The sequence below is a fragment of the Ambystoma mexicanum genome, chromosome 5p (genome assembly GCF_040938575.1).
Source record: "Ambystoma mexicanum isolate Mex_15411 chromosome 5p, UKY_AmexF1_1, whole genome shotgun sequence".
NCBI lineage: Eukaryota > Metazoa > Chordata > Amphibia > Caudata > Ambystomatidae > Ambystoma > Ambystoma mexicanum.
The window spans coordinates 507,163,874-507,184,785 of NC_090930.1; the positions used below are offsets into that span (position 1 = coordinate 507,163,874).

At 43.5% G+C, this 20,912-nt stretch overlaps 1 protein-coding gene across 1 annotated transcript in view; it reads left to right on the forward strand.

Annotated features, from left to right (window-relative positions):
* Positions 1–20,417, forward strand: part of LOC138481050 (sodium/hydrogen exchanger 2-like) — a 1,286,045-nt gene extending 1,265,628 nt beyond the window's left edge. The window contains exon 12 of the mRNA XM_069612916.1: positions 14,737–20,417. Within this exon, the coding sequence (XP_069469017.1) occupies positions 14,737–14,864 (128 nt within the window). The 3' untranslated portion in view covers positions 14,865–20,417. The remainder of the gene's footprint in view (positions 1–14,736) is intronic.
* Positions 20,418–20,912: the final 495 nt, after the last annotated feature.

Here is a 20,912-nt window from a genome sequence, read left to right on the forward strand (position 1 = left end):
CAGATGGATGAGCAGGGTGTGTCGGCATTATGGAGTCAGGCAGAATAGTTGGTACCTGTGATGCAGCAGATGACAAGCATATCGGGAAGATGAAGAACCCTGCATAGGCATGTGTCCCTCCGCAGACCTGACAGACAGCGAGGTCTCGACTTGTCCTGACTTTGTCTGGGCTTTGCCCAGGATGTAAAGGATGTAATATCCAAGGTTGTGTGGATTGGCTGAGGTAGAAGGTGGCCATGTACCCAAGCATTGCTTAGCAACAGGGATGCTCGTTAGAGGACTGGAGGAGCGGGCGGGCAGAGTGACACAAACACTGCAGTTGGAAATATGCAGGCAGCACACACCCTCACAACCAGGTGGCACGTAGATTGCAGCAGACCGGAGCAGACCAGCAGCAAAGATGTTAAATGCAGACCCTGCAGACAGTGAGGTCTCGACTTGTCCTAACTTCACCTGGGATTCGCCCTGGGTGGAAATGAAGTAGTATCCATTGTCCCGTACAAAAGGGGTGTCTGGAATCTGGTTTGTTTATACAGCGTACATAGTGATGTTAGCCTAGGTATTTTGTGTTACCCATCAAATAGATAATATGGCAAGACAGTCATGCTTATTAGTTGAAACATTAGACTTTCTTATTGCTTAAAGGCACATGGAATATCACTTCTTAAAGAACATAGGTGGGGTGTCTGTTTCATCTGCCCTATATGGTTATGTTAACTTATGCACAAGGCATTTTATTTCCACCACTGAATAGCCAGTGCCGAAATGTGTTCATGCTCAGTCTTTGCAATATCTAACTTTCTTCACACCTGCATGGAATATTAGATGTCAAATGTTGTAAATGGGGTATATAGTCCCCTGTCTATTTATGTGGTGTAATCTATATATATATTTGTGAAAGTGTGTTTGTATGTTCAGGGTTGGCTCCAGGCCCATAAGAGTTGGTGTGCTGAAATGTTGGCCCAAGGTGGACATACCATTCTGGGGTGTACTGGTGATTGTGAAATTTGACCAACCCCACCCATTCGCCCTGCACAGGATGGGGTCTGGGCATGTGCTATCAGTCTAGGCGATTTCGGGAGATTGACAATTTTGGATTGTTGGCTCCAGTTCCACAACAGTTGGTTCGCTGAGGTTTTGGCCCAAAGTTAGCACACCAGTCTGGAGTGTACTGGCGACAGTGAAATCTGACCAACACCACCCATTCACCGTACATAGGACAGGGTCTGGACATATGCTATCAGTATAGGTGTTTTTGGGAGATTGCCGATTTTGCAACCTTTCCAAAAATAGGAAGTTGGGACACAAGGTCGGCATACCAGTTCGAGGTGTACTGGCGATAGTGAAATTGAAGCAACCACACACATTCGCCCTGCACATGGCTGGAGCAGGGTCTGCGATATGCTATCAGTGTTGCCGATTTTGCAATTTTCCAAAAATAGCGAATTATGACACAATAAAACATACACAAGGCTATATCAGACCCCCAGGTGCATGTCAACTACAGACCTGGGCAACATCGGATGGTACTGCTAGTTGTTGATATAGTTACATGTCACTGTATGTGTTAGCTCAGGGAGGATGCAGCCACATTATTTGGCTTCATAGTGTGGCAGTCCATTAATAATGTATTACAGTTGGGAAGGAGCACGGTTTACAACAGTTCCCAAGAGGAGACATTCTCTGCTTGTTTTGAAATTGTCTAGACATGGTTTTCCACAGGTCAGCAGTCATGATGGTAAAGCCAGTCCCTACTTGCCTTTCTATGATGTACTAAGGGACTATCATTAGGCTAGCCTTGCATGTTCATAGTGTCTTGCCTGGGACATAAGGGGTACATTTCCCTCTTTCATGGGTGAACCGGATTGCGATGCAGCGAGTTTTGAACTAAATTCAGCATTTCATGGAAAGCCAACAAAGGGCCTGGGAGACTGGAATGATGTGTTTCCATCTTTAGATACCTGAGAATAATCTTGCTGCATCAATCTGTGCTTTCTGAAGGTGGTTCAGGAGGTACTATGAGAAGCCTCTGTAGAGGCAATTAGTGTAGTCCAATAGTGATACTATCAGTGAAATGATAATGAGTGTTCTGTGCAGGAAAGACATATATGAAATGATATGCCAGATAGATCTTAGGTAGAAAAAAGAGTTTCCGACTAATATTTTCATTTTTTATTCTATAGATAGCAATTTGTCCATAATAATTCCAAGGTTTTTTACTGTTTTGTTGGACTGATGTGAAGTTCCTATATCATCCAGCTAAGTTATACTGAAGGTGTTTAGGGCATTGGTTGGGCAGATCATTATTACTGTTTTGTCCAGGTTGAGTTAAGGTCTGTTCTTGGTCATCTGAGATCTGATCAGGATCATTTCTTGGGGAAATCTTGTTGTTTGTTGAGTCTGTTCAGAGAGTGTATACAGTATGAGTGTCAAAATGGAGCCAAAATCTGTCTCCATAATCATATAGCTGAGAGAGCTTCCTGGTTTCTGCAGGCACATGTGGTGAAGTCAGAGCGCATCCAGAGCACTATACAGGGAGCCATGAATGTGTAGGGACAAATCGGAGCACCCTCTTGCCACATTTAGGCCTGCCGTTCTCCAGCCTGCATCCACAGAGGGACCTGCAAGGCTGGGAAAGCAAAATGCCATCAGCCTTGCATGGCCCATTAGGTATGCACGCTGGAGAACTTAAATTGTCAAAGGGAAACCATATTCCCCTTTGACAGTTTAAGCCTGCCCAGGAGTGCTTGGAAGCGCTTTCACTGGGTTGGCTTTGGCTCCTACAGAATGGGAGACCATGGAGGGTCGTTACCCTATCACCCATAATGGAGGAGCCGCTCATGTCCAAAGTAAGCTTTTGCCATGTCAGAAAGGTTTTAACACATTCAATACCCCCTTAGGAGTTAGTGATAGCATTTCACAGCACTTTCGGTGTTACATATGAAGTTCATGCATTTGGCATAATCAAACATACAGCAGTACTTGCAATTAGAAATTTCAAGCCAAAGATTTATAGCCAACCTCAATTGTAAACAGTTTAGAGTAAGCTGCTTGAGTTCTCATTTAGGCTAATTTACCCATTATAATCATGTCCCAGGAAAAGAGTTATCAGTGTTGGCAAGCCTACACAAAATGGGTTGTATGATTTCCCAAAGTGATAATCTGTTGAGCACCTATAGACTTTGTAGCTGTAATCACCTGTTGAATCAACCAGTTATAGCAATTCTCAATTTCATTCAGTGCGATATCCAGTTTTATGCCATTAACTTTACTCATGGTAATTCTGTTTGTTTCCTCCTATGTGTCTTTGACCTTTGTCCTGGTTGCTGTGCACATTTGGAATACTGCTAAAGCTGTAGGATTCACTCATTTTCCAAGCCATCCATGAGTGGATATTGAACTTTACATGACCACAATTTCCAAGACGTTAAAATGTCTACAAGGCCTTTATCCTGAATGAAGAACAATTTGCTAAAATGGAACCTCATTAAATCAGAGATTTAGTGGGGCCTCAAGAAATCTCTGGCTTTCCTTTGGCCTTCAGAACTTACTTGGAAAATGCCCTTCTCTTGCAACACAAGTGATGAATCCCAGAGTAATTCTGGGCATTTAACTGTCCATGAAACCACAAATAACAACTGTAAAGATTTCTGGCAATTGTGAATGTTCTACCGGTGCCCCCATTTTGGCTTCACCAACTTGATTTGAGCCCTAAGCCCCCGTGCGCTCAACCCTCCGCACCGGGTCTTAGCCCGTGAGTGTTCCTCCCTTGCTCCCGCCTCCTGTTCCTCCCATCCCCCCTGATTGGCTAAAAGCTCGATGTGTATCCACACAAGAAGCTCTTGTAACATCCATGACACCCACCGCACCATTTTGGTCTCAGGTGCAGATGAGTGTCGTGCCTCTACTGGTGCCCCCATTCTTGGCTTCACCAACTTGATTTGAGCCCCCCAGACCCTGCGCGCTCAACCCTCCGCACCGGGTCCTAGCCTGTGTGTTTCCTCCCTCGCTGTTGCCTCCTGTTCCTCCCTCCTCCCTCCTCCCCTGATTGGCTCAAAGCTCTGTGTATATTCACACGAGAAGCTCTCGTAACATCCATGACACCCACCGCACCATTTTGGGACCAGGTGCAGGAGAGTGTCGTGCCTCTACTGGTGCCTCGAATTTGGCTTCACCAACTTGATTAGAGCCCCAGGCATGCAACCCTCCGTCTGGGTCCTCGCCCATTTGTTTCCCTCCCTTACACCCACCTCCTGTCCCTCCCTCCTCCCCTAATTGGCTAAAAGCTCCATGTGTATCCACACGAGAATCTCTTGTAACATCCACGACACCACTGCACCATTTTAGTCCCAGGTGCAGGTGAGTGTCGTGCCTGTACTGGTGCACCCATTCTTGGCTTCCCCAACTTTATTTGAGCCCCAGCGTACTAAACCCTCAGCACCGCGTCCTAGCCCATGTGTTTTCCTCCCTCGCTCCCGCCTCCTGTTCCTCCCTCCTCCACTTATTGGCTTAAAGCTCTCTGTGTATTCACAAGAAGCTCTTGTAACATCCATGACACCCACCACACCATTTTGGTGCCAGGTGCAGTTGAGTGTCGTGCCTCTACTCCTCCCCTGATTGGCTAAAAGCTCTGTGTGTATTCACACAAGAAGCTCTTTTAACATCCATGACACCCACTGTCACAGGTTTCCCCCTTTCTCACCTGACTTCGATGTTTGCTGGAATTCTTTGAAGGAGTCTTCTTGCGTACGGTTCGGGTTTTGTACAACCCCGTGTGAGCGTCTTTGGGTTCCAGCGTGCGTTCAGCGTTCTACATCCAGGGACACTTGGAATCTCTGGGAAGTCCAGGAAACAAAGGAGGTGTACTCGGAGGCGGGTACACGAGATCCGTGATTCAAGGCAGAATAAGGAGGAAGGGAAGATAGAGGGGGGAAGCGAGGGTCCGGGAACCAGGAATCAAAGAGTTCAGCGACGGCAAACTACAGAGCACACGTCTAGCCACAGCAAGCGGTAGCGTTGAAACGATCGGGGCCGCAGGTGCGTGGCCTCTTTATAGAACGTGCTACGTCTGACGTGGAGGCTGGTGGAGAGCGTTCTATGTTAGAAGGCCATGTTGGAAGTACTACGGAGTGCATGCCCCATTGTGTCAAGGACCAGGAAGTCCAAAAGGGACGCATCCTATGGATCATGACACCCACTGCATCTTTTTAGTCCCAGGTGCAGGTGAGCATTGTGCCTCGACTGGTGCCCCCATTTTGCCTTCACTAACTTGATTTGAGCCCCCCAACCCCGCGCGCTCAACCCTCTGCACTGGGTCCTAGCCCGTGTGTTTCCTCCCTCGCTCCCACCCCCTGTTCCTCCCTCCTCCCCTGATTGGCCAACAGTTCCCATAAACATACTACTGCTAGGACAGCCCTCTGCCCATTGCAGCCACTGTGGCTAAGGGCCCTAAGGCAAAGGGCAGCCCCTACACGCAGCCCAAAAGCTGTCTGCAGGTGTCAGCAGGGTAAGAAGGCCGACAACCACTAAAAGAATATTCGACATCCACAGCCACCAAAACATATACCCTATCCGACTCACATATGACTGTGTACTGGAGAGCCCAGTGAACCTCTCACCCACCTACCTGAACACCACACTACGCCGAGAACAAGCCACTGGAAAAGAAGTGCCAGCCTTCCGACTGCAGTGGTAAACTCGGAAGATTCCCAAAGCAGCTGCCCACAACTCTCGCACTCACACCCTGACTGGCCTGCAGACAGCATAAGCACCATCGGACAGTACCCACACGCGCCAAAGGAGGAACAGACAGCTGTCAACCAGCGTCAACTGACAAGGTACAGAGAATTACATGGAGTAACTGCAACCACCTCCTGCTATAAGTATTCTATCCATTAAACATACACAGCCAGGACACCGCCTGGGATCCCAATGCGAACAAGCCTTACATACTTCTGCCGAAGTACCATTGTATGGTTAAACCTTGGCATCCACCTGCTTACCTAGGAATCTCAAATCTATGTGTTTTTAATTACTGCTTTCCACTCTGTGAAACCTAGGCCTTCCTCCCGTTTTCTGGGAGTCTCTTATCTAGGTGGTTTTTAATTACTGCCTGTCATTCTGTGAAACCTAGGCCTTTCTCCAGTTATCTAGGCGTCTCAAAACGATGTGTTTTTAACTACTGCCTGCCATTCTGTGAAACCTAGGTCTTTCTTCCGTTATCTGGTTTGGTTTGGTTTATTTCTTTGATAGCACAACACGCCCATAGGCCTCAGTGCGCTTACAAAAAACAATGACAGTACAAACATAACATAAAAGCAATAACAAGCTTAATAAGATCCATGATAATAACATCAATAGAACATCGAGAGAATAGCAGGAGAAATATCAAGAGAAAGGAAGGACAAGTTATGAAAAACATGTAAGCCAGAGAGAAAAAAGAAGTCAATTAATAACAATTCTCACTTTAGTATAAGATGACACGTTCTGTAGATTAAAATGTTTGCTCAAAAACATGGGTAGATTGCTGGATCCACATCCGACAGTTATACAATCTGTGTTATCCAAAGAACACCAGCTGTCAATCTGAGTCCTCCGGAGAACTTTTAAGTCTTGAGTTCTAATACAGTTGCGGCACGCTCTTTGGTTAAGCCAAGCTAACATTTTATTTTTGAGTGACTCCCTGGATTCATAGTCCCTTGGCTTCTCAACATTGGTAATAACAACATTTCTGGGATCCATGGCAAAAGTCCTTAACGAAGGATCAGCTATTTGTCTCTATGTTTTAAATATTGCCTGCCATTCTGTGAAACCTAGGCCTTTCTCCCGTTATCTAGGTTTTAATTACTGCCTGCCATTCTGTGAAACCTAGGCCTTTCTCCTGTTATCTAGGTTTTTAATTACTGCCTGTCATTCTGTGAAACTTAGGCCTTTCTACCATTATCTAGGTTTTTAATTACTGCCTGCCATTCTGTGAAACCTAGGCCTTCCTCCCATTATCTAGGAGGCTCATATCTAGTGTTTTTTAATTACTGCCTGCCACTCAGTGAAACGTAGGCTTTTCTCCCACTAAGATCCCAACATTCTAAGAGTACTATCTCACTGTAAGCCACTCTGTGAAACCTAGGCTTTTCCCCCCTTACCTAGGTATCTCAAACTTTGGTGTATTCTATCATTTCCTGCCATCATTGAATATTAGGCCCCTCCCATTACTCTAGAACATCCAGCAACCACTGAAAGCTAGTGACTACAACCAGAATCACTACCCAAGTTAAACAGGAGCCCATAGTCCTCCCATAACTAACCACGCCACCCCTCCAATGCTTAGTATCCCCCTAGACAGTCCACCCATAGATAGACGAACACCCAAAACCAACTGACGGAGTGGCCAGACACCCTCATAGAGTATCCCGCGATCACAACTTAAGAGGATAAAACTCAATATTTACCTAGCACAAGGACTGACAGGTGGGCTATGTCCCCTGTAAACTCAACATCCAAACCAATCCTAATACCAAGGAAAAAAATGCCCGATGCAAAATTGGACGCCGCCAAAGAGACCTGGAACAAGGACCAACCACAACGGACACACAAACTCACCCGTCTCCAGTAGAAGCCATCTACAATACAGAACGCACCCCAACAAACAATACAAACAACGGAACAAACATCATAAAAGAAAAATCACTATACCTTACACTGAAGGACACTGACATGTCCAGACAAGCTAAGAATCTTCCTGAACCCTGCAAAACAAGTCAAGAGGACCCAAGAAGAGAAAGAGACAATACCAACGCCCTTACCCCATATATCACAAGAACACAAGGGCACAACCACATCAAAACACGAAAGATGATGAAGCTGTAGAATTCATCAACCCAACTATCAATTTAACAGACCGATTCAATGACGAAACTGCCTCCATGGAACCTCAGCCAAACCGGCGACACCTACACAGAAGCACTCCAACTGAGCATCCACAAGTCAAAACAGGGAACAACAACTGAATTGAACTACGTCAAAAAGATACGCTGCAATCTAATCATTGCTAGGTCAATGTCCACACATTCCACCAAAATCTACGACCTCCTCTGCGACGGAGGTATCTACATCCTATTTATAACTGAAAGATGGCAAGATGACAACTACAAAATCACTCTCCACAACTGCCTGCCTGAAAACTTCAAGAGCGTTCAAGCAAACAGGAAAAACAAAAGAGGAGGAGGACTAGCAATAGCCCAAAGAAACACTTGAAACTTAAACGGGAAGACACACTAAACATCAAAAACTGTGAATCTCTAATCCTTTGCCTATCTACAAACCCATAAACAAACCTGAAATTCATACTGGTATACAGACCACCAACTTACGATGCAACCTTCGTAGATGCCTTCACAGAAGCAATCACCAACCTAGCCATCGAGCAGGATATCTTGATTATCCTTGATGATTACAACATCTGGTTCGATGAAGACACCACAACTTCACAAATATCACTAGCCAAACAACTGGAAACAATGAAATTACATCAACGGGTCAAAGGAGCAACCCACATGGCAGCACATACACTAGACGCAATCTTCTCCAACAAAAATCTCATTACCAAGGCACCACCAATTCTCAGCCTCTGGAGCGACCATCTCTTCATCCCTTTCATGATCACGCTGGCTACACCAATAATCAAGCAGAACGACAACCTGCCGATTATCATGAAAACAAACTGGAGGACCATCAAAAATTGCAACCTATCTGAACTACTGGAAATCAGCAAACTACAAGCAGCAACTATGGATGAAGCTGACCTGGACAAAAAAATAGAACTACTTCCCAACTGGATCACGACAATAATAGACGAGATCAACAAAGAAAAACATTTTACTCCATCACGCAAAAGAGCAACAGCAAAATGGTTTAGCTCGCTATTCAGCGCCAAGAAAAGGAAAAATCGAAAACTGAAACTAGAATGGAGGAGCAAAAACAACCGTGCAAATAAATTCTAATTCCAACAACAAATTCGCTCATACAAAAAGGAAATCCAAAAAGCCAGAAGGAAATACTTTGACAACAGAATCATCAAAGCACCAAAAACCAAAAAGAACTGTTTAAAATCATAAATGAAATTATAAAAAAAACCTGGCTGCAACAACGCTCAGATATCATCAAAGAAACTATGCAACTACTTCGTAGAGCACTTCAAAAACAAAATCATAAACTTCCAGCAGACCATACAAAGCAGACCATGTGACCGCAAAATGCAACCCACCCACCTGTACGAGGAACGCACAAACAAACTCCAAAGCTTCCACCAAATGTCAGATGAGACATTCGTCAAACTAGTAAACAAAAACAACAAAACAGGATCCCCCAGGCATATACAAATCAATCCTCACACAATGAACACCCATGGACTACAACAGAAACCTCTTCAACCTCTCAATCGCAACAGCTAAATTGCCACAATTCTTCAAATCAGCATACATGAAGCCACTCCTCAAAGACACAGCAGGAAACATGGAGGACTCTCCAATTACAGACCTATCTCCAACATCCCGTACCCAGCGAAACTACTCGAAACATACGTCTATAGAATAACCCAAGAAGTCCTAGAAGAACACCACCTATTGGACCAGGCACAAATAGCTTTCAGAGCAATGAGAGGAACGGAAACAGCACTTATCTCAATCTGGGATGATCCAAAGGCAATCGCAGACTCAGACAAAACCACAGCTCTGATACTTCTAGATCCCTCTGCAGCATTCGACACAGTAAATCACAACATCCTCATCAGGAGATTGGAAGAAATTGGAATCACAGACTTAGCCTTACTATGAATTAAATCCTTCCTAACAAACAGAACAGAAACCATATGGATCAAACCTTTCAAATCCAACTCAAGAGAATTCACCTGTGGAGTACCACAAGGATCATACTTCTACCCGTTATTATTCAACATTCACCTGACTCAAGTAATGAAGATCATTAAAAGACACAGCCTCACATGCTACAAATACGCTGACGACACACAAATAGTCTACAAGATACAAGACTCACAAGAAGAAAACACAACTCTAGAAAGCTGCCTTCATGAAATCTACAGATGGATGAACTCGAACTTCCTCAAACTCAAACCAGGCAAAACAGAAATAATTATCATTTCTAAAAACAGAGAAAACAATCACTAGATCCTGATAACCAATTGAACTTGGTACAACTCCAGCCCCATCGACGATAGTAAGAAACCTGGCAGTCTTGATGAATAACAGACTAACTCTAGAGCCACAAGTAAATGCCCTAATTAAGAAATACTTCTTCCTTCTATGAGCAGTAAAAAGGATCCTACCATTCCTATCATTTGCCCAAATAATGATCACCATCATTGCTCTTATCATGTCCAGAGTAGACCAGCCCAACAGCCTATATCTAGGCATGCCAGAGCGACACCTAAAAAAATTCCAACGCATACAAAATGTGGTGGCCAGACTCCTCCTCAAACTACCGTGAAGAGAATGCATTACACCAACTCTGAAAACACTACACTGGCTACGAATAAAACAGCAAATAAAGTTCAAATCAATGTGCATAACACATAGAACAATACATGGCCAAGGCACAGAGTTCCTAAGAGAGAAAATATTTGTATACTACCCAGCAAGACCACTCAGATCTAGCAGCGACATTCGTTTGGAACCAAAACCATACAACAAAAGAAAATCCAGAGGATCCTCTTTCGCTCACCTTGCACCAAAAACCTGGAGTGAGCTACCAAACAGTATATGTAACACGAGAGATCACATTCTATTCAGAAAACTACTTAAAACCTATCTCTTCTACCCATAACTAGAAGGAATGCCTACGGGGCACATACGCAACTGAAACAAGACTAAGAGAGGGAACCGATTCTCCCTATTTTCTAAGCTAGCCTTCATAAACAGAGGGAGTGGGGAGATCACTTTACAGCATATCACTATACCAAAATGAAAGATATATTAGTTAGGATAACACTAAGGAGCGAATTTGGAGAGATCAGGAGGGAAAGGTAAGAATGACTCACTTTTAGCCGACAAACAGAGCTGATGAATGTAAAATATACAGCACCAATACCAGAGAGGGGGACAATGCGTGCCTCAACCTGGTACACAAAGCTCCGAAATAGCTCAGATGGAAACTTGCCATCCCATCACAGGTAAGAACTAGACGGATAAACTAATATACCAACTCCATAGGACAATCCGAGACGTGGATCAAGAATTGCAAAGACTAAGAGACAAAAACCCACTAGCTAACTTTCTGCATACATCTCTCACTCAGAAAACTCACACAACCACTTCTCTGCATAGCAAGCCGCACATACGTCACCTCACCACAACAACAAACAAACAACACATAACTTGCACCAACAGCGCATGAGGACCCACATCGATCCGATAATCGCACCCAAACTCAGCGCACAGTGAAAACTGAACTGAAGCTACCAACAGAGCACCACCTTCCTCACTTTCCTACTCCCACTTCACCCTTCTAACCCCCACCCCTCCTTCTTTGTTTACATATCCACCAGAGCGCCTGGGGACCAATTCCGATGTTGACAGTGCCCGGTACAAATACTTTTAACATTAACATTATAAAACTTCCAGTCATCACCTCTTTTGTTTTTCTGCAGTAGGTGAACAACAATTCCATTGTCTTCAACATTCTACAGTCTGTGCAGTTACGAGCAGCTCATGAAGAGATGATAATGCACCATCGCCTAAATATCTGCATTGGTTACCTTTCCCAGCGAGATTAGAAGTAATGGCACTGTGTATAACACATAGAGCTTTATATGAACAGGCACCCATCTTTATTTGCGATAAGCTACGTCACTACATTCCTAACAGGATGCTCATGTTGGCATCTGGACTTCGTATGATTAAACCTGTGAATGCTGGCAGTAGTTTATTTTTCTCATAGGCCCCTGGACATACATAAACCATGGGCAGAGTAACACTCCAGCCATAGGTAAGGGGGAAATGATGCCGTGAAACCAGTGAAAGTTTATGATTTGGTGTCACAAATTATGAAGCCAATAATGCTGTGCTCTGCGGATGGTAGTCTCTGCACAGGGCTCTGACATGTAGAGTGACATGCAATACATCACCAAAGAATGTGGGGTTTCCATGCCTGAGAACCAGAATGACGATCACATGGGTGCTGGTCACAAGGTTGGGTGACGTTATGTATGATAGGAAGATCTGCTACAGGTGTACATTGAGTCACATGGGTAGGCGAAGCAGAATTATTCAGGCCTAACATGATACTGTAAGACCAAGACCCTGAAGGCTAAAGCATGCTCTGGTATGAAGTTCTTTGTTAATGTTGCAATTTTTTTATGGTATTGCAATGAATGTATCTTAAGGATTTTCTGTATAAACCCCATTGTGTAAAACCCTGTAAAAAAGAATTAGGGTTCTTTGCTTACCTCATTTTTGGGATGAGGATGCTCTGCCAGTTTCCTTGTCCATTTCTGCATAGCTGTATGGAAATTTACTTAACTCTGCCTTTTCTTTCCTTGGTTGCTCATTGAATGTTTTGTGTGCGTTTCAACAAACCCAAATGACACAAGGAGGACACTTCTTCAGTTTGTTGTCCCGTTTTTGGAATTCCTGTCTCTTCAACCTCAGAAATGTTCCCACTTTCTTACATTTTGGAAATAAACCTAAGAGTGCTCATTTCATTTAGCACTGTTGCACTTAAGTTGCAATAACAGGCAAGCTATCCCGTACCACAATTCATCCTAGCACCATGGAGACATTGGGCCTCATTGTAATGCCGGTAAGGCACCGCCACCATTCATACTGTGCTGCCGAATTACCAGTTCTGCTCACGGGTGCCTGACAGCCCGCCAGGTCTGACCTGGTGGGCTGTGGAGCACCCGCGAGCATAACTCGTAATTGCACCGGCACCGTCATCAACGGTGCTGGTGCCCTTCTGCCCTAGGTGGCAGAATGGGGATCGGGAACCCAGCAATACCACCACCCACGAATGGGCAATTACCGGCCCATTCAACTCGTAATGGGCCGGTTATTGCCCAGTCATTGGTGGTGGTGCCGGTGCCGGTAGCGAGTTTGGTGGTAGCCGTCCCTGTAAAACATAAATCGTGCCCCTGGTTCCCTCCCCTGGCTTGCTGGCTTGCTGAACCACCGCATTACAATTACTAGTATGTGGGTAGTTTTTAAACGTTTAGGAGAGTTTATTGTTCATATTAGGAACCACACATTGCTTGACTATTTTTAATTCTTGTATATTATCTCCAGAAGAGAATACATACACATAAATGCTAGACAAGAGAGTGAGAGCATCATTAATCTGTTTTTATTTAGGGCTATAAAAGACACTATATTACAAGTGCAAACACTTGTTGGTCTAGTGATAAATCTGTATAGGGAAGATATAGATAGCATCTAATGTTTATCATAAACACAAAGGTAATAAACATTGATACATAGTCACCCAGAAGGTGGGCCCACAACAATATTACTGTGCAACAGAAAACCTGTTAGGTGCTTAGGGGTAGTGGTTTCTCTTGAACTTAAGTGCAGAGACCCAACTTTCTCCAGAGCTTTGCTTTGCGTACAGCACTATTCTCTGCCAAAACACCTGACATGGCCCCAAGTGGACATTTAGACTACCTTCGGGTGGAGGTTATGCTCTGGCATGGAGGAAATGACAATAATCGTGACAATATATTGTGACATAATGCCATCTGGCGAGGGCGGGATAGCTGAAACTTGTTTTATTTTGTTTTAGTTTTAGAAATAAAATGATGTGGGTAATTCTGTTTTTGGAATGGAGGTCTACTAATAAGATGCCCCTTTCATAAAGCTTGTACAATATATTTAATGTAAATAAAACACATGTTTACCGCTAAACAAAATGAACTGCTTATTACTGTTCACCTCTATAATATAACTTTCTCGAAGCAATATGTGTAAGACAATGTTAAATGAAACATAATGAAGATAGAGAGAGAGAGAGAGAGAGAGAGAGAGAAAGAGAGAGTGTGAGAGAGAGAGAGAGACCTATATTATCAGCATTGTATATGCCAGCTCCAGCTAGTAACAATATAACAGCCATATTGTTGGTAAATAATTTGAACATATATTGTAATATGCATCTCCCCTTGTTTCTAAGTCTTCATTGCCCTGAAGGCGTATTTCTGGGTCACATATAATTTATTTTCTTATTAAATGGCTAATGGGATTATCTCGCAGACTTGCTTTTGCCCTTCACAATGACTGGTGCCCAAAAGCAAGTCATGTGATATGTGTTAAATCATGTTTTACCACTTTTTCAACCCAGTGACGGTGCAATTATACGCTTATGCATTAACATATATTGTTTATTGCTATCTTTCTATGAACAATGATCTGGGATTGTTCAGATCCCATTATCGTTCAGTATGGGGCCTCTCACGTGACTACTAACAAAGCTGGTATGAGTGGCTTTTTTGTGAGTTGCACACATGCCCATTGCAAACCATCAACATATAACAAAATAGATTAATGAAGATCAATGAATCATTATTGACCTAGATCAAATTTAAATCAACATCATAAAGACAGAAGGATCGTGTACCATGCCATGAAGCCACCCACGTCCTTTAAAACATGAAGGGAAACAGCATTGTATTTATTATGTGTGCATGGCAAAATGCCATTCGCTGTACAATAATATTCTACTTCCTTCTTCTCTGCACAGTTGGAGACGCTGAAACAGTGCCTTGTGTAGAATACAATCCAGCCACATCTACCTGTTTCGTCGTGCTTCCTCATCCTGATCCCACAGAAGAGGTTATAGAAGAAGAAACTGAAAACGGACGTGTGTGAACATTGATGGCAGCATGGCCCTTGTTTTGCTATCATGGTCCAAGCTTATTAACTGGACAATATTGCAGTTTACAGGACATTTACAGTCTAGGAAACCATTTTACAACGTGTACCACCTACCTTTTGATTACTCAAACCACTTTGTCTGGAATACCACTGTTTGTAATGTGTACATATGTCATTGCACAATCAACCATTTAAATGATGTTGAACACACTAGTCTCTTTATCATGGTAAGGAAGTTTGTGATTTAGCGTCTGCTTAAATATTCCGTTCATACTGTAGATAGTAAAATGGCTGTGGCAGGCTGAACAATCTCAAAAGGTCACTATGATTGTTAAATTGAATAATTCATTCAGCGTTACTAATTACTGTTGTATAGTTCTTTTATGAAACATAAACGGCTTGAACATTCTTAGCAATGCATGCTGCACAAGGAAGCATAATCATAACTAAATACTAGAAATACCTGCTGCGTGAGGCTTGTTTTCCGTATCCTGAAAGTCTCACTACTATGAATTGGGCAATGGACAGACTGACGTTGGGAGTCAGCTGTGCACTCATACAAGGATGGAATGAATAATGATTTCGATGTCTGCAGGCATGGGTGCAGACTTTTTATTTTCATTACGGGGCACGATTTCTTTTATTTTGCATATATTGAATCCTTAACCCTAATGCTGCAAATGTTAGCTCTGTTTGCACCAGCAGGTTGTAAACACCCAAACATCACTGATTAAAACATGGAATTCGGTTATAAGTGTCTAACCAAGCATAGCATAATGCTTTGTGTTTCATTCAGGAGACTAGTATACACAATTATTCTGAATGTGAAACACAGTTTATTGAAATTACCACTAATGCAGGCAATCTTCCCATGCAAATGTGTTCTCACATACAGTTGCCCTCTGATAAATTCATTCATAATGTTGTGCGAGTGCAAAAGGAGCAGTATACCAGAATGAAGATTTAAAATCAAGAAATGCTAATGACCCCAAAGAGGGAAATGAGGTAGGCCCTAATACACGTGCATTCAAGCCACAGTCTCACAGCTGAGATGGCAAACGATGATTTTCCGGTCAGCACTAATGTGCTGTGATTTGATATGAAGCACAGACAGGTCTGCTGAGAATGGAAACTTGTGGCACGCATAGAATAATGCCAGAGTTGTGTGAACTTTTCACTGATACATGCATTAATAACAGAAAATCCAGCGACCACGGGTTGTAAGGGTCAGAGGGTTAGAAGTACTAAATACAAAAAAATATAAAACTGCAAGGCCATCTGCAAATGTGTCACGGATGATGGGGACCCATGTAAACAAGATGTTTTGCACCCCCATTACATAAAGCTGTGAAAAACAGTCCAAACCACCCGTGGGGTGTTTACATTACATTTGAGTCAAAAGAATGCAGCTAACGATTGTCATGGCATGAGATGAGACCCTAAATTACTACTAAAACGTTACTAATTGCTCTTTGACATTCAAAGGAAACCGAAGTAAAGTGTAACCAGGTGATACGAAGGTTGCTGGATCCTGCAAGAGACCAGAGGGAGGTGATGGCTGAAATGCATCAGCAAATGGAATCTGTAATATTTGTACTTCAAAGCACATATTGATTTCCTGAATTAAAGGACCATGTTGCTGTGTCATAAGACTGCAAACATGGGGCATCTTTAAGGATCAGGGCTCATTTTGACTGAAAATGTTGAAAGACCCCGACACTGTCCCTGGGACGTGCAAGCATTTCTGGCCATCATACTAACATTTGAGAGTTGGGGTAAACATGATGATTAGTTCGTGTTTTCTAAGCCCCATTAGAATGAGGACATCCGAAGGCCTGTGGTTCTGCTGCTCTGTTTCGAGGGTGGCAAATCTCTTCCTGAATCCTTGTGGGGGTATTGTGTTTTATATCTTTGGTTGTCCAGGGTTTGTGTCTCTGTGTTAATGCCTGAGGATGGAGTTTCTGCACCATGAATGGCCATTTCGCATAAATACACAATGCCTGCATTCGCCCCTCTGCCGTTGCATCCCCTTTCACCCTCACATCTCACTCCCCTTCCAATATCCCTCCAACCTCCCATTGCTACCCTCTACCCACTCTCCCTCTATCTTTTCTCTTCTGTAACTCCCTCTTCTTCCCCTCACCCTCCATCCATCAAATGCTTAATTTTGCTTCCCTTTGCCCCTTCCATATCTCCAAATCACACTCCTTCATTCTCACTCTCATCTCTACTTCTCTCTCTCCACACATTACTTCACTCTTTCTTTCTTCCTTCCAAACCCAGTTACCCATGCTCATTTTCGCCCCCTACTTTTCCCTCCCTCCCTGCCTGCCTCCTCTACCTTCCACATTTATATCTCTAGCCCACTCTCTCGTTTTCCCTCCCTCCCTCACTTCTCCCTACCTCCTCTACACTTCACATTTCTATCTCTAGGCCACTCCCTCCTTTTCTCTGCCTCCCACCCTCTTTCTGTCAATGTCTTCACCTACCTTCATCCCTCTCTTACCTTTCTTCCCATCATTCCCTCGCTTCCATTCCTCTCTGCCAGTCTATTGAGCAGATGGACTCTCTGGATGCACATAGCGTTCCACGGCAGGTGCACTGATATGCTGAGCTATCTTACTGAGTTTGAATAAGTGGCCTCTGGTTTAAAACAACCAGGGACATGTGACCAGGGAGTGGGTGGGGACTGACTCACTACTTGAGAGAGAGTGGGAGACAGCAGTGGAATCATGGGCGTGGGCTTGATGGGAGGCAGATGAACGAGTCAAAGAAATGGGAGGGTTGACAGGTGAGAAGCTGGAAAAACAGATTCATGAAGAAAGGGAAATTCAGGAAAGAAAGAATGAAAATAAAATGACATGCAGAATCAAAGCAAATTATTTTATTTCCATTCTTACCCCCTTTACTCCAGTGTACTTGGTGCCTATGGACCCCAGAGCGATGGAGCGTAGGTCATCTCTATCTCTGAAAGCCTTCAGGCTATTGCTTGAGTGCGGCGTGGGTCATGGGGTATATTTGCCTTTAATCATTTACATTTGAGCAATTATCTCTTACAATCCTGGTCAATATTATTGAGTCAACAGGATCTTTAATTGTTGACCTGCAAGGTTCTCTGGTTGCATTACTTTTAGCTTCAAGACAAAATTCTCCATAGCAGTTTTAAGACTATGAAATCCCTACCTGTGCACATTTGATGCTCCTCTTTCTTTACAGTTTTCATAAATGAGACCTGCAACTCTGTGACCCTGTATGTAATGGGGGCAATGTAGTGTCACCTTGGCACTTAAATACGGAAGAGCTGCATTTGTACCTCTTTCCCATAATTCTCTGTCAATTAAGTTTTGTTTTCGAGAAGATGATTGTATCCATATATCTATATATTATAGGGTGGCAATAGCCGCCCTATAGTTAAGGTGAGTCGGGCTCCCATAGGAACCCCTCAAAATTCTATTGTTAATAATATTTGATTCGAGTGACAAATTTGAGCCAAATTCTGAAAGCGATTAAGAACTTGTGGGCCCCCCACACTGCAAAGTTTCGTTAAGATTTGTTACAAAAACATAAACGATATTAAGAAGACAAAACATTTTTTTTGCCAAAAGTGCAGCCTACTCCCCATTAATTTTCCCATAGACAAACATGGTCAATTTTTGCAAAAGCACACAGCCTATACCGCTGGATGGATTTATTCCAGGTCTAAAACAATTTGTGCATGAAGCATTTAAAAGAGGCCATTTTATGGTTTGGGGTTATTCCGTGCAGTAGTTATTTAAATATGTGATGGAGATGGTGTGCCCCTACTCAAAAATAGATAGCCATATATCTGGGATTTACCCAAAACCGTTTTTTTAAAATTAAACATCCACCATCTAGCTTTTCTTTCATTGCGAAAGATAACCATGGCTATTAAAGCAAGGGACACACCTCGTACATTCCCCAAATCATTGACTCCGCAATGAATTAGTATGATGTCTGGGGGCCCTGTACTTTTCAGACTGGAACATTTTGGAAAAACCTAGAACCAAAACAGATCCAACAATCCAAACCATTTAATTATAAAATCTCTCAAAACAAGGTCTATGTTAATATTTAGTTTCTCACAAAAAGCCAGTAACCAGTCAACTGTCTCCGATCAGCCTCAAAGCTTTTAAACCAGCCATGATATCAGCATTCTTTCTTTATTTCCAGGAAAATTATTCCTAGTTTGAATTTCTAGTAATTTGTATGAGTAGGGTATGTTTGATGTGTGCGTTTTGGTGTTTGTAATTGGTTGTTAATGTTGTAATTCTGTGTTTGTCTGTGATATGTTACACTCAAAATTTGTCAGCCATTTTTGTATTTTGGTTAGTAAATATGGGGCCTCATTACGAGTCCGGCGGTAACCGCGGCGGTAAAACCGCCTGGTTACCGCCAGACTCGTATTACCATTCCACCTCCGTGACTCCCAGAAATACCAGGGCATTACGACCCTGATGTCCTGGGAATCCCGGAGGAGGAATGGTATAAATCCCCATTCCCTTTGAGTCGCATAGGACTCAATGGGAATGGGGAAGTGGAAACACCGGCACCATCTCGTGATGGTGCTGGTGTTTCCACGTCCGCCTGGAGGCGGGAGGTGTTCAACCCGCCAGGTCAGACCTGACGGGAAGATCACCTCCCGTCTGCAGGACTCGGGATCGGGCGGTCCGGAATTAACAGTGGCGGCGGGTTTACCGCCACTGTTATTCCGGACCACCCGACCTGTAATGAGGCCCATGGTCCTCTTTTTGTGATTTTTATTTTGGAAATTATAAAAGCTAACACTTTATGTCGTTTTGTCCTTCTGATTGTAGAATTTTCTATGCACTATGCTCTCATTGTTTGTGTCCAACCCATGATTTACCTGTGTTTGAACTTTATCCACCCTACCTAACCCCAATTTTGTATATCCCATCGACTATGTATACTTTATCATCATCCACTTTAAATAACTTGATGGGCATGTTATATTGACACCTTTTAAGGACCATTGTATCAGTACTGTGTCTTTTGTCATTTATATTCCATGCTCAGATTTCTTTTTTTTTTCAAAGAATTTTTGTAGCCACAGCTTTACAAAAAAGGGGCTAATTCGAGTATTGAGGATTGCACCCAGCAGCAACACAGACTGGGGTATTTAACTGTCGCTATCCAGTACCAATCCTGTGTGCGGCGTTGCCACCAGCAGATAAACATGGCACCCAGTGCAGCCATGGCTACATTCTGGGAAATGGCATGTTGTGTGTTTGTGGACGTGTGGTAGTCGCAGCTATCCAACATTTTGGGTGGAGTAGCATCATAGATGCATTGAATGTTTTGGGGGGTTGGGAGAGACCAGGGGAGTGTAGGAAGACCATGGGGAGGGGAGGTGGGGCTGCTAGGCATGTCTGGGACACGTGTTTGGATTTTGGGGGAGTGGAAATACATTTCTATTCATAGTTTTTTTTGTATAATGACGGCTAACAACAAACAGCCGTGCAGGGCTTTTCTGTAACCGCCACTATAATAAAAGCTTGTGCGAAGGCATTTCAGTGCTTTTTGTCATTTTATTAGATGTACCTGTAGGCGTGGTTGTATTTATAGCCGCGTCTATTAACCATAGATTTACTGTACAATAATCCTATTGTTATGTGGATGATACAGCACAGAATTGAATTTGTCTATGCTATTTTTTTTTCATAGAACTCATTATTGGTATTTATAACAACAATGAAACAAAGTATCCATAACCCCCCAACTCCCCCCACCCACATCTAACAACCCCCACCCACCACCCCCACGGGTTATGCTATATCACTACAACTCTCATAGGTTCAGTCTTAGTTACCACCATCACTGCGCTCGTCTCTTGCCCTCTACCCCCATCACCCTTATACCAGGCCGTCAAAGCTCCACCAGATGGGTCCACTCAAAGCCCAAAGTCCTCCCATCTCTAATCTCCCCCCCCCATCTGGTCCATGACCCCTTATTGCGCCAATCCCAAATGTTTCATGCTCCGTGGGCACCAGGCAGTCCTTGAGT